The 14,381-nt window shown below is 58.8% G+C and overlaps 2 protein-coding genes across 9 annotated transcripts in view; one reads left to right on the top strand and one right to left on the bottom strand.

The window, feature by feature from the left end:
- Positions 1 to 4,475, top strand: part of MED15 (mediator complex subunit 15) — a 64,574-nt gene extending 60,099 nt beyond the window's left edge. For all 6 annotated transcript variants that reach the window (XM_023763213.1, XM_023763211.1, XM_023763215.1 and 3 more), the window contains 8 exons: positions 1 to 122; positions 331 to 465; positions 548 to 611; positions 1,296 to 1,362; positions 1,843 to 2,003; positions 2,100 to 2,266; positions 2,700 to 2,798; positions 3,507 to 4,475. In XM_023763213.1, coding sequence (XP_023618981.1) covers positions 1 to 122; positions 331 to 465; positions 548 to 611; positions 1,296 to 1,362; positions 1,843 to 2,003; positions 2,100 to 2,266; positions 2,700 to 2,798; positions 3,507 to 3,643 — 952 coding nt within the window. In that variant the 3' untranslated portion in view covers positions 3,644 to 4,475. The remainder of the gene's footprint in view (positions 123 to 330; positions 466 to 547; positions 612 to 1,295; positions 1,363 to 1,842; positions 2,004 to 2,099; positions 2,267 to 2,699; positions 2,799 to 3,506) is intronic.
- Positions 4,476 to 4,630: 155 nt separating this feature from the next.
- Positions 4,631 to 10,289, bottom strand: LOC102423417 (coiled-coil domain-containing protein 74B). Of its 3 annotated transcripts, XM_006099530.3 has the most exons (8): positions 9,955 to 10,289; positions 8,856 to 8,900; positions 7,700 to 7,759; positions 6,668 to 6,827; positions 5,942 to 6,128; positions 5,784 to 5,866; positions 5,647 to 5,703; positions 4,631 to 5,541 (listed from the first exon to the last, which is right to left on the bottom strand). In XM_006099530.3, the coding sequence occupies exons 1-8, from the start codon at positions 10,211 to 10,213 to the stop codon at positions 5,403 to 5,405; spliced, it is 990 nt and encodes a 329-aa protein (XP_006099592.1). In that variant the 5' UTR covers positions 10,214 to 10,289; the 3' UTR covers positions 4,631 to 5,402. The 3 variants fall into 3 exon arrangements, with proteins under 3 accessions (XP_006099592.1, XP_014320515.1, XP_014320516.1); XM_014465029.2 differs by having other exon boundaries at positions 5,784 to 6,128; XM_014465030.2 differs by lacking the exon at positions 8,856 to 8,900 and having other exon boundaries at positions 5,784 to 6,128.
- Between the last annotated feature and the right edge of the window lie 4,092 nt (positions 10,290 to 14,381).

Genomic DNA, 14,381 nt, shown 5'->3' with positions numbered 1-14,381 from the left:
GCCCTGCCCGTCCCCCAGTAGCTTCCTGCCGAGCCCCTCACCACAGCCCTCCCAGAGTCCAGTGACAGCGCGCACCCCGCAGAACTTCAGTGTCCCCTCCCCGGGACCTTTAAACACCCCCGGTAAGTCGGGTTGGGGATGGGCGTAGCCTGCGACCCAGGGCCAATCCTGTCCCCCACATTCGCCCTGGGAGTTGAGATGCTGAGGGCAACGCCCTCACCCTCAGGAGGCCTCGCTTGTAAGGGGTGAGCAAACCCGAGCCCCTTGGAGCCCGAGCACCCCACCTTGGGCCTTGTGGACTGGCTGGGCTCACCAGCCTCTGTCCTGCAGTGAACCCCAGCTCAGTCATGAGCCCAGCGGGCTCCAGCCAGGCCGAGGAGCAGCAGTACCTGGACAAGCTGAAGCAGCTGTCCAAGTACATCGAGCCCCTACGCCGCATGATCAACAAGATCGACAAGAATGAAGGTGAGGGTGGGGCCTGCATGGGGGTTGGGGTGGGAGCGGCAGACTCCCAGGCTGCGTCTTAGTATCCCCTCTTCTGTTCCAGACAGAAAAAAGGACCTGAGTAAGATGAAGAGCCTTCTGGACATCCTGACTGACCCCTCCAAGAGGTGAGCATGTCCTCGGGCCCCCAGGGAGGGTGGTGCTACACCCACAGCTCATGGGCGCCCCAGGCTGCTGCTTGGCCAGGCTAGGACAATGCAGAGTGTAGAGAAGGGCCTGGGGCTCCACTTAGATGTGTCTGCTGAGGCTCTAAGCCCCAACCCCCACCTTTGCCAGCTGTGGGCCAGCCCAGCTCACAGCCCAACTCTAGCATCAGCTTCTGGGGCCCTCATAAGACAGAGCCTTAAGAAGCACTCGGGAGGCGGTGGAGTGCCAGGTTCTCGACACAGCGCCAGAGCTGCGCCAGCGCCACAGAACTGCGTGTGGACTGGCCTTCAGGTTACGTCCCTTGGCTCAGACTGTGTCTCCTTCCTGGTTTGCTTGTCTGGACAGAGTGCTAGACCCTGCGGGGCTGGCCTGTTGGAGTTTGATGGCCCACAGGCCTTCTTGGCTTGACCCCTCATTGGGCCTCTGGCCTACCTATGCCTTGTTCTGCTGATCAGGACTGAGCAGCTCCTGGGGTGGGACCACCAGGCCTGAGGCTCTGGATTCCTGTGGATGGTTCCAGTAGCCAAGGCTCCCGGCCTGACTGTCCAGGGGAGGTCAGATGGGAGTGGTTGGATTAGCACACGAGAGCTGCCAGTTCTCCCTCCTCTAGCACGGAGGGTCAGCCACGTACCCTCTCCCCACAGGTGCCCTCTGAAAACTCTGCAGAAGTGTGAGATCGCCCTGGAGAAACTCAAGAATGACATGGCGGTGGTGAGTGGGGTGCAGTGGTCTGGTGAGGTTCTGAAGGCAGCAGGGAATGTCAGGGCTCACCCGACAGTGACTCAGAACCACAGGCTAAGAGCTGCCCTCCCTGTCCAGGGTGGGCAGAGGGGGCTCACCACTCAGCCTGGGCACCCTGCTTGGAGTTTTCTTCCAGGTAGGTCTGCTGTGGGGGCTGGGGAGGTGGGAGAAATTGCCCTCCAGCTGTCGCCTGTGGGTGCTTCCTCCAACATCCAAGCTGTGGGTTTTCCTTTAAGCTGCCTCCACATCCTGCCTCCACTTGCCAAGCAGTAGGCCAGGCCCTGGTGGGAGGGGATCGGGGAGACTGTGTCCAGGATTGGCCATCTTTGTGTGCAGGGGTAGGAGGGGGTGGGGAGCCTCGGGAAGTGTGGCTGTAAGTAAGGACGAGGGCCTTGGGCTCAGGAGAGCCTTCCCAAGAGGAGGCTGCTGACCCCACCCATCCTGTCCCAGCCCACGCCCCCACCACCCCCGGTACCACCAACCAAGCAGCAGTACTTGTGCCAGCCGCTCCTGGATGCCGTCCTGGCCAACATCCGCTCGCCCGTCTTCAACCATTCCCTGTACCGCACATTCGTGCCAGCCATGACGGCCATCCATGGCCCACCCATCACGTATGTACAGCCCAGGGCATAGCCTTGAGGTGGGCGCAGGTGTGGGACTACAGGCCACAGCCTAGCCAGTGTGGTCACCACGATCGCCTCCTCCAGGGCACCGGTGGTGTGCACCCGGAAGCGGAAGCTTGAAGAGGATGAGCGGCAGAGCATCCCCAACGTGCTCCAGGGGGAGGTGGCCAGATTAGACCCCAAGTTCCTGGTGAACTTGGACCCTTCTCACTGCAGTAACAACGGCACCGTCCACCTGATATGCAAGCTGGGTGAGTACCGGGGAGGGCAGGGCAGGGCGGGCGAGGAGTAAGCCCAGCCCCAGGGCTCCACCATTTCTCCGGGCCATGGGGGTGCTAAGAACACAGCTTCCAGGCTTCGCCTCAGAACTGGCCCAACCCGGACTGTGCACTGTGCTCAGCCTCCTACAGACACCCAGGCTCACACCACAGCCCCAGGCCCAAAGGAGCTGCCGGCGTTGTCCTCCTTGATCCTTACACCCTGGCCCCGGGACATCTTCCGAGGCTGGACCATGAGCCCAGCACTGTCCCCTCCCCTGTGCCAGGGAAGTCCAACCCTCCTGTCCAGGGGGGGCTCTGCTTGCCTGAGGCCCTAGAGCCAGTGTCCTCCAGGCTTTGCAGCCTCACCAGAGCAGGGCCGTGAGGCAGGGTGGGCGGGTCATGGGCACAGCCTCTTGTATTGCAGATGACAAGGACCTCCCGAGCGTGCCACCCCTGGAGCTCAGTGTGCCCGCCGACTACCCCGCCCAGAGCCCACTGTGGATCGACCGGCAGTGGCAATACGGTGGGTGAGCCGAGAGGACAGCTGTGAGGAGTCCCTGCCTGGGACCCAGGGCAGGCAGGGTCAGCTCTGAGCAACCAGGGTTTCCTCCATGTGCCGCCCAAGCTGAGGCCCTCCCTTTCCTCCTCTGGTTCCCCTTTGTGGACAAGAGCAGGTTGCCCCGCAGCCACTGGAGAAAGAAGGGTCTCTGCCCCCATTGTGTCCCTTTGTCCTGCAACTTCAGGGCCTCGGTGTACAATAGCTGAGGAGTGAGCAGACCCAGGCCCAGCTGCTCAGTGGCCCTTGTGGGCCTCTGCAGGCTCACAGACACGCCCCCGGGCCTGCGCTCCCCCTGGCCTGGGGGGCAGACAGGAGCTTGGGCTCAGGGGAACCATCTGGGTGACATGGCGCTCAGAGGCCCAGAGGGCTTCGTTGATGAGTCCCCATGAGGCTCAGACCTGGCACACAGAGGACCAGGACTAGAGCCCTGAGGCCATCCCTGAGGGAAAGCCTGGGCTCCAAGTCCACTCATGTTGCAGTTGTCCAGCGACACTGGGCCTGGGAGACCTGACAGCCACCAGCGGTGCATGGGCGATGGCCTCCCAGGTAGCCGTGGCTGGAAGTGCCCCAGACGCCAGCTCTGCCTTTGAGGGCAGGTTCCCGTACAGGAGTTGCATGGGGCCGTTGTCCTGGAGGAGGGCCCAGTGCTCAAGACCCACTGCTCTGTTGCAGACGCCAACCCCTTCCTGCAGTCGGTGCACCGATGCATGACCTCGAGGCTGCTGCAGCTCCCCGACAAGCACTCAGTTACAGCCCTGCTCAACACCTGGGCGGAGAGCATCCACCAGGCCTGCCTCTCGGCTGCCTAGCCACCACCACTGCTGCATCTCGGGCTGCCAGCCCACCAGGGACCACGGGTCGGCTGGCAGCCTGTTGGGGCCACAGAGGACACACACCTTGTGTCGGACCCTTCTAGGTGTTGGCTCCCTAGAGCCTGGGCTTAGGTTAGCTTTCCTGCTTTTATCTTCTGCCTTGGGGACCTACCAAGCGTTCCCCACACTTGAACCGGACGGGACAGGTACCGGACGGGACGGGCTCTGGAGTCCTCTGTGGTAGGAGTGGCAGACACGCCCCGGGCCTGCGCTCCTCAAGCTGCTGTCCCTTTGGCACCTGCAGGGCCCCTGTCCTCCCTGACTCCCAGGGAGAAGTCAGGGCCCTGCTACAGCCCTTGTGTGTGTGCCAGAAAACACTCCCCCCGTTTCTGTAGGAAACCCTGAAGACACACAGAATTCTCTGCTCAGTGTTGGGTTCACATGGGGCCTGCCGCAGGGAGGCTCCCGCATCCAGGGGCACCCGTGTGTCTCAAAGGAAGTCTGGCCTGTGGATAGTTGCAAGTCACAACTACCAGCTGGACCTCACACCTCACGGCATGTTCCCTTCAAGCCCTGGGGCCTGCTCAGCACTGGGGGTCCTGGGGAGCAGAGCATTCTGGGGGAGCCCTGTCCCTGGCACCATGTGCACTAGCTGGGCTCACTTTTGGGTCAGGGTGCCATCCTCTGGACCTGGTATCCTCAGAGCCACTCTGGAGCGGGAGGGCTCCCTGGTGAAGCATCAGCCAGCCCTCTGGTTCAGAGGTTCCCCCTTTTGTATGTGCACTACTCTACCTTCTGTGGTTCTTACAATAAATTTATTATTCCTGTGTTTGTCATGAATTTGTCACTATGCCCCACCCCACCCCTGTGAGTCCAGAGCCTACTATTGAGTGAGGGGTGTTGTCAGGGCTGAGCCAGGTCCCCCACCTTGGAGATGGCCATGGATACCCAGACCTCAGTTCACCCTCATCTGACTGTCAAAGCCTCATCCTGGTTCACCTCCAGGTTTCTGGCAAAGTCCCTGTTCCCTGAAGCTGGAGGAGGCAGAGATTAGCCCTGAGAAACACCCACGAGATGTAAGAGGAAGCTGCTGTTCTGGCGATTGAGGGGTAGATGTGAGGCCCTCAGGGGGTGGGGACATCACGGGGTAGGCCCAGCACCCTGCAGAGGACCATTCTCCTGGGGCCTTGACTATGGCCCTTCACGGAGGACGCTGGGCTCAGCAGTGTGGCTCATCGCCGATGTCGGTGTGGACACAGATGTTGCCGAGGTAGGTGGACATCGTCTTGCCCTGAGGAGTGTCTGGTCAAGCAGACCCGAGTGCCTGTGCCCAGAAGGCAGCTCAGGCAGGAAAGGCCCTGAATCCAATAAGGGGTGCACACGAAGCTTGTTTCCAGGGCAGCCGCCAGCGCCGTCTCCCCCGCTCCCCATTATAGGGCGCAGAGCTGGGGGCCTCCCGGGCAGCAGCGCCTGACAGCCAGCGAGGGACTAGACTCGGGACTGGGAGAAACAAGCTTTATTCTTCAACAGGTGAAGTAATACTTTTAACACGCTCTTGTGTAAATGCAGAATAGCAAAATACTGAGCAAGAAAATAAACGTTTTTCAGTTCTCAGACCAAGGACTTTATCTGCTGTGATTTTGGTTTATGTGGATTTTTTTTTTTTTTTTTTGGATGCTGCCTAGAGAGGGTGAGTGTCCCCAGCTGTGACCTGGGCCTGGCCGGGACCACGGTGCAGGCTGCTCAGGGCAGGCGCTCAGAGCACGGAGCGGTGCAGCCGCCGGCTCTGCACCACCTGCAGCCGTTTCTGCCGCTCTGCAAAGTTATTCTTCAGGGTCTGCTTCAGTGCGGGCAGGATGGCGCGCTCTGACACGGGAATCGGGCTCAGGATCAGGCTGGCGGGGGCAGAGGGTGGGCAGCAGAGCCAGGACCTCCTCTCTGCTGTGCCCCGCCCCCTTCTCCTTGCAGGTGCCCCACCCATCCTGTGCCCCTGGACTCACCATTTCCTAGAGACACCCTTGGTGGGGACCTTGGAGAGCTGCATAGCTTCCTGGTCACTGGGGAAGGAAGAGGACGCAGTGAGCCCTGCACCACCAGCCCCTCCTGTGTTGGGGCAAGAGCCACACTGGGCACTCACTTGGGAGAGCTCGGGGCCGCCTCCTCGGAGGCAGCCCGGGATGACTTCCGGGTCCTTTCCAGGAGAGACTTGAGATGCTGCAGCTGGAAGACAGGGAGAAGGCATGGCGGCCAAGGCTGCAGAGCCGCCAGGGCTGCGCCCCACCACCCGAGCCTCACCTCTTGGGCCTGCAGGAGGTTGGCATTCCACAGCTGGCGGATGACCACTTCACACTGCTGGAGTGAGGTGGGTTTGCGCAAGTGGGGGGGCAGGTTCATCAGGCGGGGCACCCCCATCACCTGCTTGCTCTTGTGCTGGCTGCCTGCCACCCAGGTGGCGTCTGGATTAAAGGTCTCCACTTCATCTCTGAAACAGTCAGTGCAGCAGCCAGAGGTGGCCTTCTGCTGACCAGGGCGCCTGCACCGGGGTCTCTGGGGCCAGTGATCTGGGCCCATCTCTTCCTCCCCAGTGACCAGGTGCGCATGCGTGGTTCACGCTGTCCTGACCCCAAACTTGGTAGAACTGGTCAAGAGGGAATCTCCTGTCCTGCTGGCTGTACTACCTGGGGGACAATGGGGTCCCTTTTCTGGTGCAAAGTACAGACTCCCTGCTGCTTTCCAGGGAAGTTCCAAAACCTGGGGTGTCCTGCTGACTGTGCCTTCCAATGGCCAAGTGAGTTTCCCAGGTGGAGCCGGGAAACCTGACTCTATTCTTGGTGAAAAGCAAGCTCGTTTGGAGGTTAAATTTGAGTAAATGGTTTAGGGGCTGCTGCTGGCCCCTCTGGTGGGCTCAGGTCAGCACAGGGGCCCTGTAGGACCCCCAGCTTAGTTCATGCTGGAGGCCAGCCCATTTGGAAGGCAAAGCAATGGGCTGGTTCCAGGGTGTGAACCTTCTAAATGCCTTACCTGGAGGGCCTCTGTGCCACGGGGGCTTTGTCCAACTTGCTGCTGTGAAGCAGGGCAGCAGCCGAAGTCTTCTCTTCCAGGTCCGTCTTCTGGGAAGCATCCGTTTTTGAGTCTGTCTTCTTGGAGCTGGGCTGAGCCCTGGCCTTGTTTTGAGAGCTGGCTACAGGTCAGACCCAGACAGGGCCAGTTACTGCGGGCATCAAGCCTTTGTGCCCAAGTCCTCCAGGACCAGCTGTGTGTGCCCAAGGAGCCCCCGCCCCCTGCCTCAGTTTCCTCCTGGTAAAGGGGAGATGGTAGCAGAGCCTCCTGCTGGAAAACAGGAATGAGGGTCTGAGCATGAAGCCTGTGGGCGGAGCCTCCTGAACGCTCTGACTCCTGAAACAGGGCCAGTCTCTTCCCAGGCTTCCGAAAACGCTGGGGGTGGGTGGCCCTGCAGCTGTCCCCTGACTAAAGCAGAACCCCACTTGGGACAAAATGAAACTGAAGGAGAGGTCCTGATCCAGCTCCCAGGTTTACGTTCCCAGAACAAGATCCATGGCCTGCCTGGGTCCAACTTAGAGCCGGGGCGGCTCCCGATCAGCATGCCTGCCTCTCAGGAGGCAGCGTGGGGAGAAGAGGCTCTCGGTGCTGCAAAGGGCGCGGGGGCCATCGGACCTGCGTCCTGCCTGCTTAGCAGGGACACTACCAGCCGGGCAGCCAGCTCCCCACCCTGTCTCTGGAAGACACTCAGAGAGGCCGTCAGCGTCTGCCCACCACCCGCTCCAGGTGGGCCTGCTGTGGGGCCTTGTGGGCCTCGCTGACATCACTGTTTCTGCAGCCTCCCTCCCTCCGGCTGACCCACAGCCTGGTCCCATCCAGCTCAGCCCCCTTCTGGTGGTTTCAGCTCACCACACCCTCTTGGCTCCCTTTTGTTGCCCCTTAACCCTCAGGTCCTTGGGGCCTGGCAAAGGCACCATCTCCCCACCCCCAGGGCTGCCTAACAGTGGGGCACTTGCCCTCCCCCCCACACACTGAGGGTGCTGGCAGGCTCACCTGACATCACTGAGTTTGGAATGGGCTTGACGGCCTGAAAGTTGGAATTGGTGATGCTACCTGTGGGCGAACATGCAGGGTTCAACCCAGGATGGCAGCAAGGATGCTTATGTTCCACTTGCCCCAGCAGCTTCTGCACAGCAAGAGGCCGGGCCCTCCTGCGCCCGCCTCCTGGCCTTGCAGGCCCTGGGCCCGGGCATTCATGCAGAGCCCTCCCCGATGTTCTGGTGAGGCAGCCCCTGATCTAGCCAGTGCCTGAGGGAGCCAAGGCCACAAAGGAGGGGGCTTGGGGCCATAGAAGTAGGCAGGTCCTGAAGGCATACAACCTCTCCTGATGTCCCTTTGGGGACCCCCGCCCCCCCAACACACACACACTGCAGAACTGGGGCCGCTAAATGGGCGTCACTGTGTGTCTAGGACAGCTCACTGGAGCTGCTCTGCCCACTAAAGCCAGGCCCCCATATCCCATTCTCTGTGTCCCCCAAGAAGAAAGAGCCTTGGGCACCACCACCCCCCCCCCCCAGACTGGAGCACTCCAGGCTGGCACCACTCACCACTCAGTGTCAGGCCTGGCCCCAAATGTTAGTGGGGAGAACAAGCCCAAAGCAGTCTGGGCTGGGCTGGGCTGGGGGACAGGTAGAGTCAATGTGCCTCAGATGAGGGAGGACTTTGGACAAGTGGCTGCAGGTCTCTGTGTCCTGCACTTTCTTCTCCCAGACCCCACAGTTGCTTCTGAGATGGTAGGGAGGATCCCTGCCATCCCAGGGAGTGAGAGGCCAGAGCCACAGGGCTGGGCTGGGCTCCCCAGCATTTCAGAGGGACACAGGAGTAGGCCAGAGCAGCAGCCAAGTGAAAGAGCTCACCAAGGCAGTGAGGCTGGGGAAGGCAGGGGCAGGCCTGGGCACCCCCACCAGCAGCTGTTCTGCCCACTGACCCTACTGTTCAGACTTCAGGGCTTGGGCTCCCTGAGAGCGGCACCTTCTGTGCTCGTCACCCAGACCATGGCTGGCTGCGGCGGTGCCTGTCCAGATCCTCCAGGACCCCTCACCACTAGGACAGTGCGTGGGCCAGAGCAGCTGGGTGGGCACAGGCCGTTTAGAGGGGCTGCTCTTGACAGTGGTAACTTCCCATCGGGCACTGAGGGCCTCAGTCTTACCTCTCTTAATCGACTTCTGGTTCATTATTAGCTTGTAATGGAGCTCTGGAAGCAAGCACATGTTCTCGTCATTTTCAAAGCCACAGCCATTTGAGAGAAGCTTGGCTTGCCCTGCCCTGCCCACCCTCTCTCCGCTGAGTCCCCAAGAGGCCTCAGGGACCCTGCCCCATGGGCCAAGACTTTGCCTTGGGCTCCTTAGGGCTGGGAATGCCTCTGGCTGTTCCCTGAGCCAAAGCCCTGCATGAGAGCCTCACCCAAAATCCCACCCTTCATCCATGACGTCTACAGGGCACCCTCTGCCAGGTGGGGGGCTTGGTTCCAAGGGTAGAGGGATGAGTCACGATGACCCAGCTTTCCAGGAGCCCCTGGCCATGGATGAGCAGATGTAGTCAGTGCTACAACCAAGCGCCCAAGGCACGGCTGGTATCAGGGAGGGACTGGGGTGAGACTCAGGAAGACATGGAGAGCTAAAGTGTGAGGAAGGCCAGAGAGAGGGGCAGGGTCCCATGGTGGAGGCCTCAAGTTCTGCTTCAGGGGGATGAGGAGCCTCGAGGGGTGTAAAATTAGGAAGTGGGTCTGCCCTGAGGAGACACAAGGGCACAGGGTCCCAGATGTCTGGGGAGAGGTTGGATGGAGCCCAGGGATCCTACTGGGCCAGCATGTCTGCCCTAGATCTGGGTGTGCTTAGTGTGTGAAAGTTCACTGAGCTACTTTTGAGGGTATGTTTTACTTTTTAAAAGTTTTAAAAATGAGGTGGGCCTGGCCCTACCTGCAGAAAAGAAGGCTGACAGGGTGACTGTGGGAAATGATGCAGCCATACCCGCCCTGCCAGATGGGCAGTTGACCAGGAGGCCACCTTCTATGAAGACAGACCCATGACTGGAGAGGGGTTGCGGGGGGGACTGGTCTGGAGTAGGGAGCCTGAGCCCCGCGGTAGGACCCGGGTGGGCTTGCTGCCCTGAGTCCTCCCTAAACCTGCGTGTTCTTGAGTCCATGTACTGCTTCGGTGCTGGGGATAAGTACCAGGGAGGCGGGTCTTCTTGTCTCTCCGGTCCCACCGCGGGGGGCGCGGTGTCCCGGCCCCGCCACCGGCACTCACCCTTGTTCTCCCGCTTCAGGTGATCAATCTCCTCGTGGAGTTTGACTAGCGTCTCCGAGTGCTGCTGCTGCAGGAACTGCAGGCTCTTCTCCAGGTCCAGTACCCGCTTCTGCGCCTCGCCGACCCCGAGCTGCGCCGCCTGATGCCCCAGGGGGTGGAGGGCCGCGGACGTGCGATGGCGCGGGCGCTGTGCGCTCCGGGAGCTCGGGGTCTCCGAGCTGGGGGGCGGCTGCCCGGCCGCCGCCCCTGTTGTGTTCATGTCGCCGCAGCTGCTGCCGCTGCTCCTCCCCTCGGTGGCCGGGCAGCCCCGGCCTAGTGCCGCGTCGCCATGGAAACGGGCGCGACCTAAGGGGCGTGGCGTTAATGGGCGGGCGCGGGGAGTGCGGGTGGAGGCGGGGCCTGAGCGAGGGGGTTCTCTTTCTGCCTGGGTGAGTGGAACGTAACTTCAAAGGAATCCGCCCGAGCCGGCTTGCGCAGTGGGTAGCGCCTGGGCCTGCGTACTGAAGGGTCGCGAGTTCGAATGTACCTCAGTTGCAGGCTAAATCCCCAGCCCTGGTTCTGATCGGGGTGTTTCTCTCTCTGTCTCCCCCTCCCTTACACTCTTATCCTGGGGTGAGGATTAACAAAAGAAAGGAATCCTCCGGCCTGGCCAGTGTGGCTCAGTGGTTGAGCATCAACCAGGAGGTCACGGTTTGATTCCTGGTCTGGACTGGATCCCTAGTAGGGGCCCTGCAGGAGGCAGCCAATCCCGTGTGGCTCAGGAAGGCCCCCCACCCCCGCCAAGATCTTAATAGAATGCTGGTCAGCAGTTTTCCACGTGTGTCCTGTCAGGGTTGTGGTCTGCACTGATTGGTTGGCCGGCACCAGGGCAGGGGGTCATTATTCAATGCAGCTGGTCCTGCCATCAGCCTTGGATGGTTTTGTTGCTTCTCTGGAACTGAAACACAACAACAATGGAACAATCCGAGTCACAGTAAGAATCCAGGTCCTGGGTCTCGGCATCATTCTGTTGAAGGCAGCGGGAATGGTACTAGGTGTTTGACCGGTGGAGTCAGACCAAACCTGGGTTCAACAACCTCGGTACTTGGGTTCTGGCTAGGAAAGAATTCAGAGCCAAGAACCCAACTGTAAGAGTAAATTGGGTAAATCACAGAGGTAGAAAAAGTAATTCCTAGAAGAAGTGGGTTTAGGAAACAAGTTATAGAGGTAAAGGAAGGGCCCTTGGAGCTTGGGAGTGAGGAAGCTAATGGTAAAGTGCCTGGGGCTGGGGGTGGGGGTGGAAGAGGGAGGGAATGGAAAGGGGAAGGTGCCGGCGTGGTCCCGGGAGGGAGAGTGTGGCAAACTTTAACTTGGGGTCACTGTGCTGGGTCAGGTCCCCATGCTCCCCACTGGAAGCCGCTGGCACCCACCCCAGCCACCCATTCTGCTCCTGGCTTCTCAGGCACAAGCCACGGGGTGCTGCAGGCTATCCTTTCATACTGCCTGCTCCCCCCAGATACCACCTCCCAGCCCCTGACCACTGGAAGCCAGTCCCCTCCTTGACCTTACCATTCTTAGTTCTTCATGATTTCTAGGCCCTGCACCATGAGGTCTTAGAGCAATGGGTGGTCCTGCCTACTATGTCCCCAGTACAACTGAGGGTGCACATAGTAGGTGGCTGTTTCACAGTTGATGGATGTGTGGGCGAAATAGAGATTTCATTTTTGCTTTTTTAAAAAATAGATATTTTTATTGATTTCAGAGAGGAAAGGAGAGAGATAATAAACATCAATGATGGAAGAGAATTGATTGGTTGCCTCCTGCACGCACCACGGTAGGGATCAAGCCTGCAACGCAGGCACGTGCCCTGACTGGGAATTGAAACGTGACCTCTTGGTTCATAGGTCGACGCTCAACCACTGAGCCACGCCAGCTGGGCTCGTTTGTGCTTTTGAGGGTGTTGGAGAGTGTTTTCAGGTGAAGAAAACAGCGCGAGAGAACAATGTGGACAGGAGGGTTGTGCATGGAGATGGTCAAGGAGAGGATACCCCATCCTTGTGGGCAGGGATGGACTTCCATCAGGGGGAGCAGAGAAGGGGGTGTAGTGGGGAAATGGTGCCATTGACACCTGACCCCAGGCCACCATCTCCTGGGGTGTTCCTATCGCTTCTCTTGACTTAATGAGTCTGGTAATAAAACCAGTAATCTGTCAGTGCTGCACTTGGGACATTTAACCCTCAAGCCAGCCTCACGAGATGCTCATGCGGGGCTGCTAAGTGCACAGTTCCCAGCTGCACGTGACCCTCAGCTTCCAGAAGGCAGAGGCAGTACAACACATGTTCCAGGATCACCAGGTTTGTGTGTGTGTGTGTGTGTGTGTGTGTGTGTGTGTTTGTATTAAAGGGGACCCTGACCTGTTGAACAGAAAGGAAAATTCTCTTAGCTTAGACCAGGTGTGGGGAACGTCTAGCCCATGGGCCATATAAGGCTCTCAAAATCATTTGGTCTGGCCCTGCCAAGGCATTAGGGGTGAGTTACTTAAATGTTTGACCAAATATAGCAGGCTAATTTTTTATTTTATTTTTTTACGTCTTTATTGTTGAGAGTATTACAGATGTCCCCCTTTTTTCCGCCCCTTTGCCCCCCTCCACCCGGTTCCTGCCCCAGGCCTTCACCACCCTATTGATTGTGTCCATAGGTAAGATGTTTGGTTAATCTCTTCTCACCCCCTCCTCCCCCCTTCCCTCTGAGATTCCTCCTTCTTCCCCCTTCCCTCTGAGATTCGTCAGTCTGTTCCATGCTTCCATGCCTCTGATTCTATATTTCTTGTTCATTTACTTTGATTTTTAGATTTGATTATTGATAGATAAGTATTTGTTGCCATTTTATTGATAGATAAGTATTTGTTGCCATTTTATTGTTCATATTTATTTCCTCCTCTCCCCTCCTCCTCTCTTCAACATTTCACATAATACTAGTTTGGGGTGATGAACTCCTTTAGCTTTTTGGCTCAGCCTCCTGTCACCTGAGCTGGGCACTCTAGGGCAGTGCTCACCAACCAGTGGTCCACGGTTGGTGGACCATGAGGTCTGAAAGGTTGGCAACCGCTGCTCTAGGGTGCCTCTGTGTGGGCTGTGTGCACAGTCTTGTAGTTGAGCCTTGGCTGCTGTTGGCGTCTCTGGGAGGAGTTGACCTCCAGGCCAATTGGCTGTGAGGACCAGCTGCAAAGACAGTGGGAGAGCTGCTGTGCAGGAGGCGAGGCCCAGCTGTGAGGCAAGGCAGGCTTGGCTCATGCTAGTGCTGGTTGTGGGCCTTTTATTGATGGGTTTGGGGCACACTGTCACCAGCTGCAGCTTGTTTGAGAGATTTTTAGCAAAGTCTGAAGCCTGAGCCAGGACAGGACATTCATATGGAAAAGCTGCTGCAAACAGCTTGGATGGGGCTGCAGATTGGATGGGGCAGGATTCAGGGAATCCCCAGGGCGGAGCAAACAGTGTGCTCCAGGCTGGTTGAGACTCAGATATGGCTGCCAGTCAGCCCTGCGACAGGGGAGGTCCCAGCACAGGAACAATGACCCCTGTGAGCACCCCATCTGGGTGAGAACCACCCCTGAGTTCCTGCCCTGATGCCAGACAGTCCAGTTCCTCCCTGTATGTGCCTGGGGAGGGCAGGGGGCAGAGGTCAGCAGGAAGGAGGGAGGGGCAGGCAGGACGGACATGGAATGGCTCCTTTGGTGTCTTGGGCTCGGAACTTGCTGATACGCACAGGGTTTGGTTTGCTTCCTTAGGGTCAGGGCCTTTGGCAGCGTGAGATTTGCACGGGGTTTCTGGGTTCTTTGTGTTATTCTTTCAGGTTCTCTAAGTTTGACATTCTTTTTTTTTTTTTTTTAAATATATTTTATTGATTTTTTTACAGAGAGGAAGGGAGAGGGATAGAGAGTTAGAAACATCAATGAGAGAGAAACATCGATCAGCTGCCTCCTGCACACCTCCCACCGGGGATGTGCCCGCAACCAAGGTACATGCCCTTGACCAGAATCAAACCTTCTATGCTTGGGAGGTCACCAAGGTTAACCCTTAATTCCCTTGGAAACAGGAACCCAAGTCGGAATCCCTCCCACCCTGGGTGACTGAAAATGTGTGTCATCCCAGGAATCGGTGACTTTCAGGGATGTGGCCGTAGACTTCACCCAGGAGGAGTGGGGGCAGCTGGACTCTCCTCAGAGGGCCCTGTACCGGGACGTGATGCTGGAGAACTACCAGAACCTTCTCGCCCTGGGTAAGAGGCTCCCGAGGCTCGGAGCCTGTGGTCTGGGCACACACCTCAGGTATCACTGAGTCCCCTTTCGTACCAGCCTGGCGTGGGGGGTGGGCTCTGTGGCCGACTGGCATCCGTGCCTGGAGGTGTGGCTGGACACAGGCGAGCCAGAACGAGAGGGAGAGGGAGAG

Source organism: Myotis lucifugus, unplaced genomic scaffold, assembly GCF_000147115.1.
Source record: "Myotis lucifugus unplaced genomic scaffold, Myoluc2.0 scaffold_276, whole genome shotgun sequence".
NCBI lineage: Eukaryota > Metazoa > Chordata > Mammalia > Chiroptera > Vespertilionidae > Myotis > Myotis lucifugus.
The sequence above is the reverse complement of the archived record's forward strand: the minus strand, read 5'-3'. Positions and strand labels throughout refer to the sequence as shown.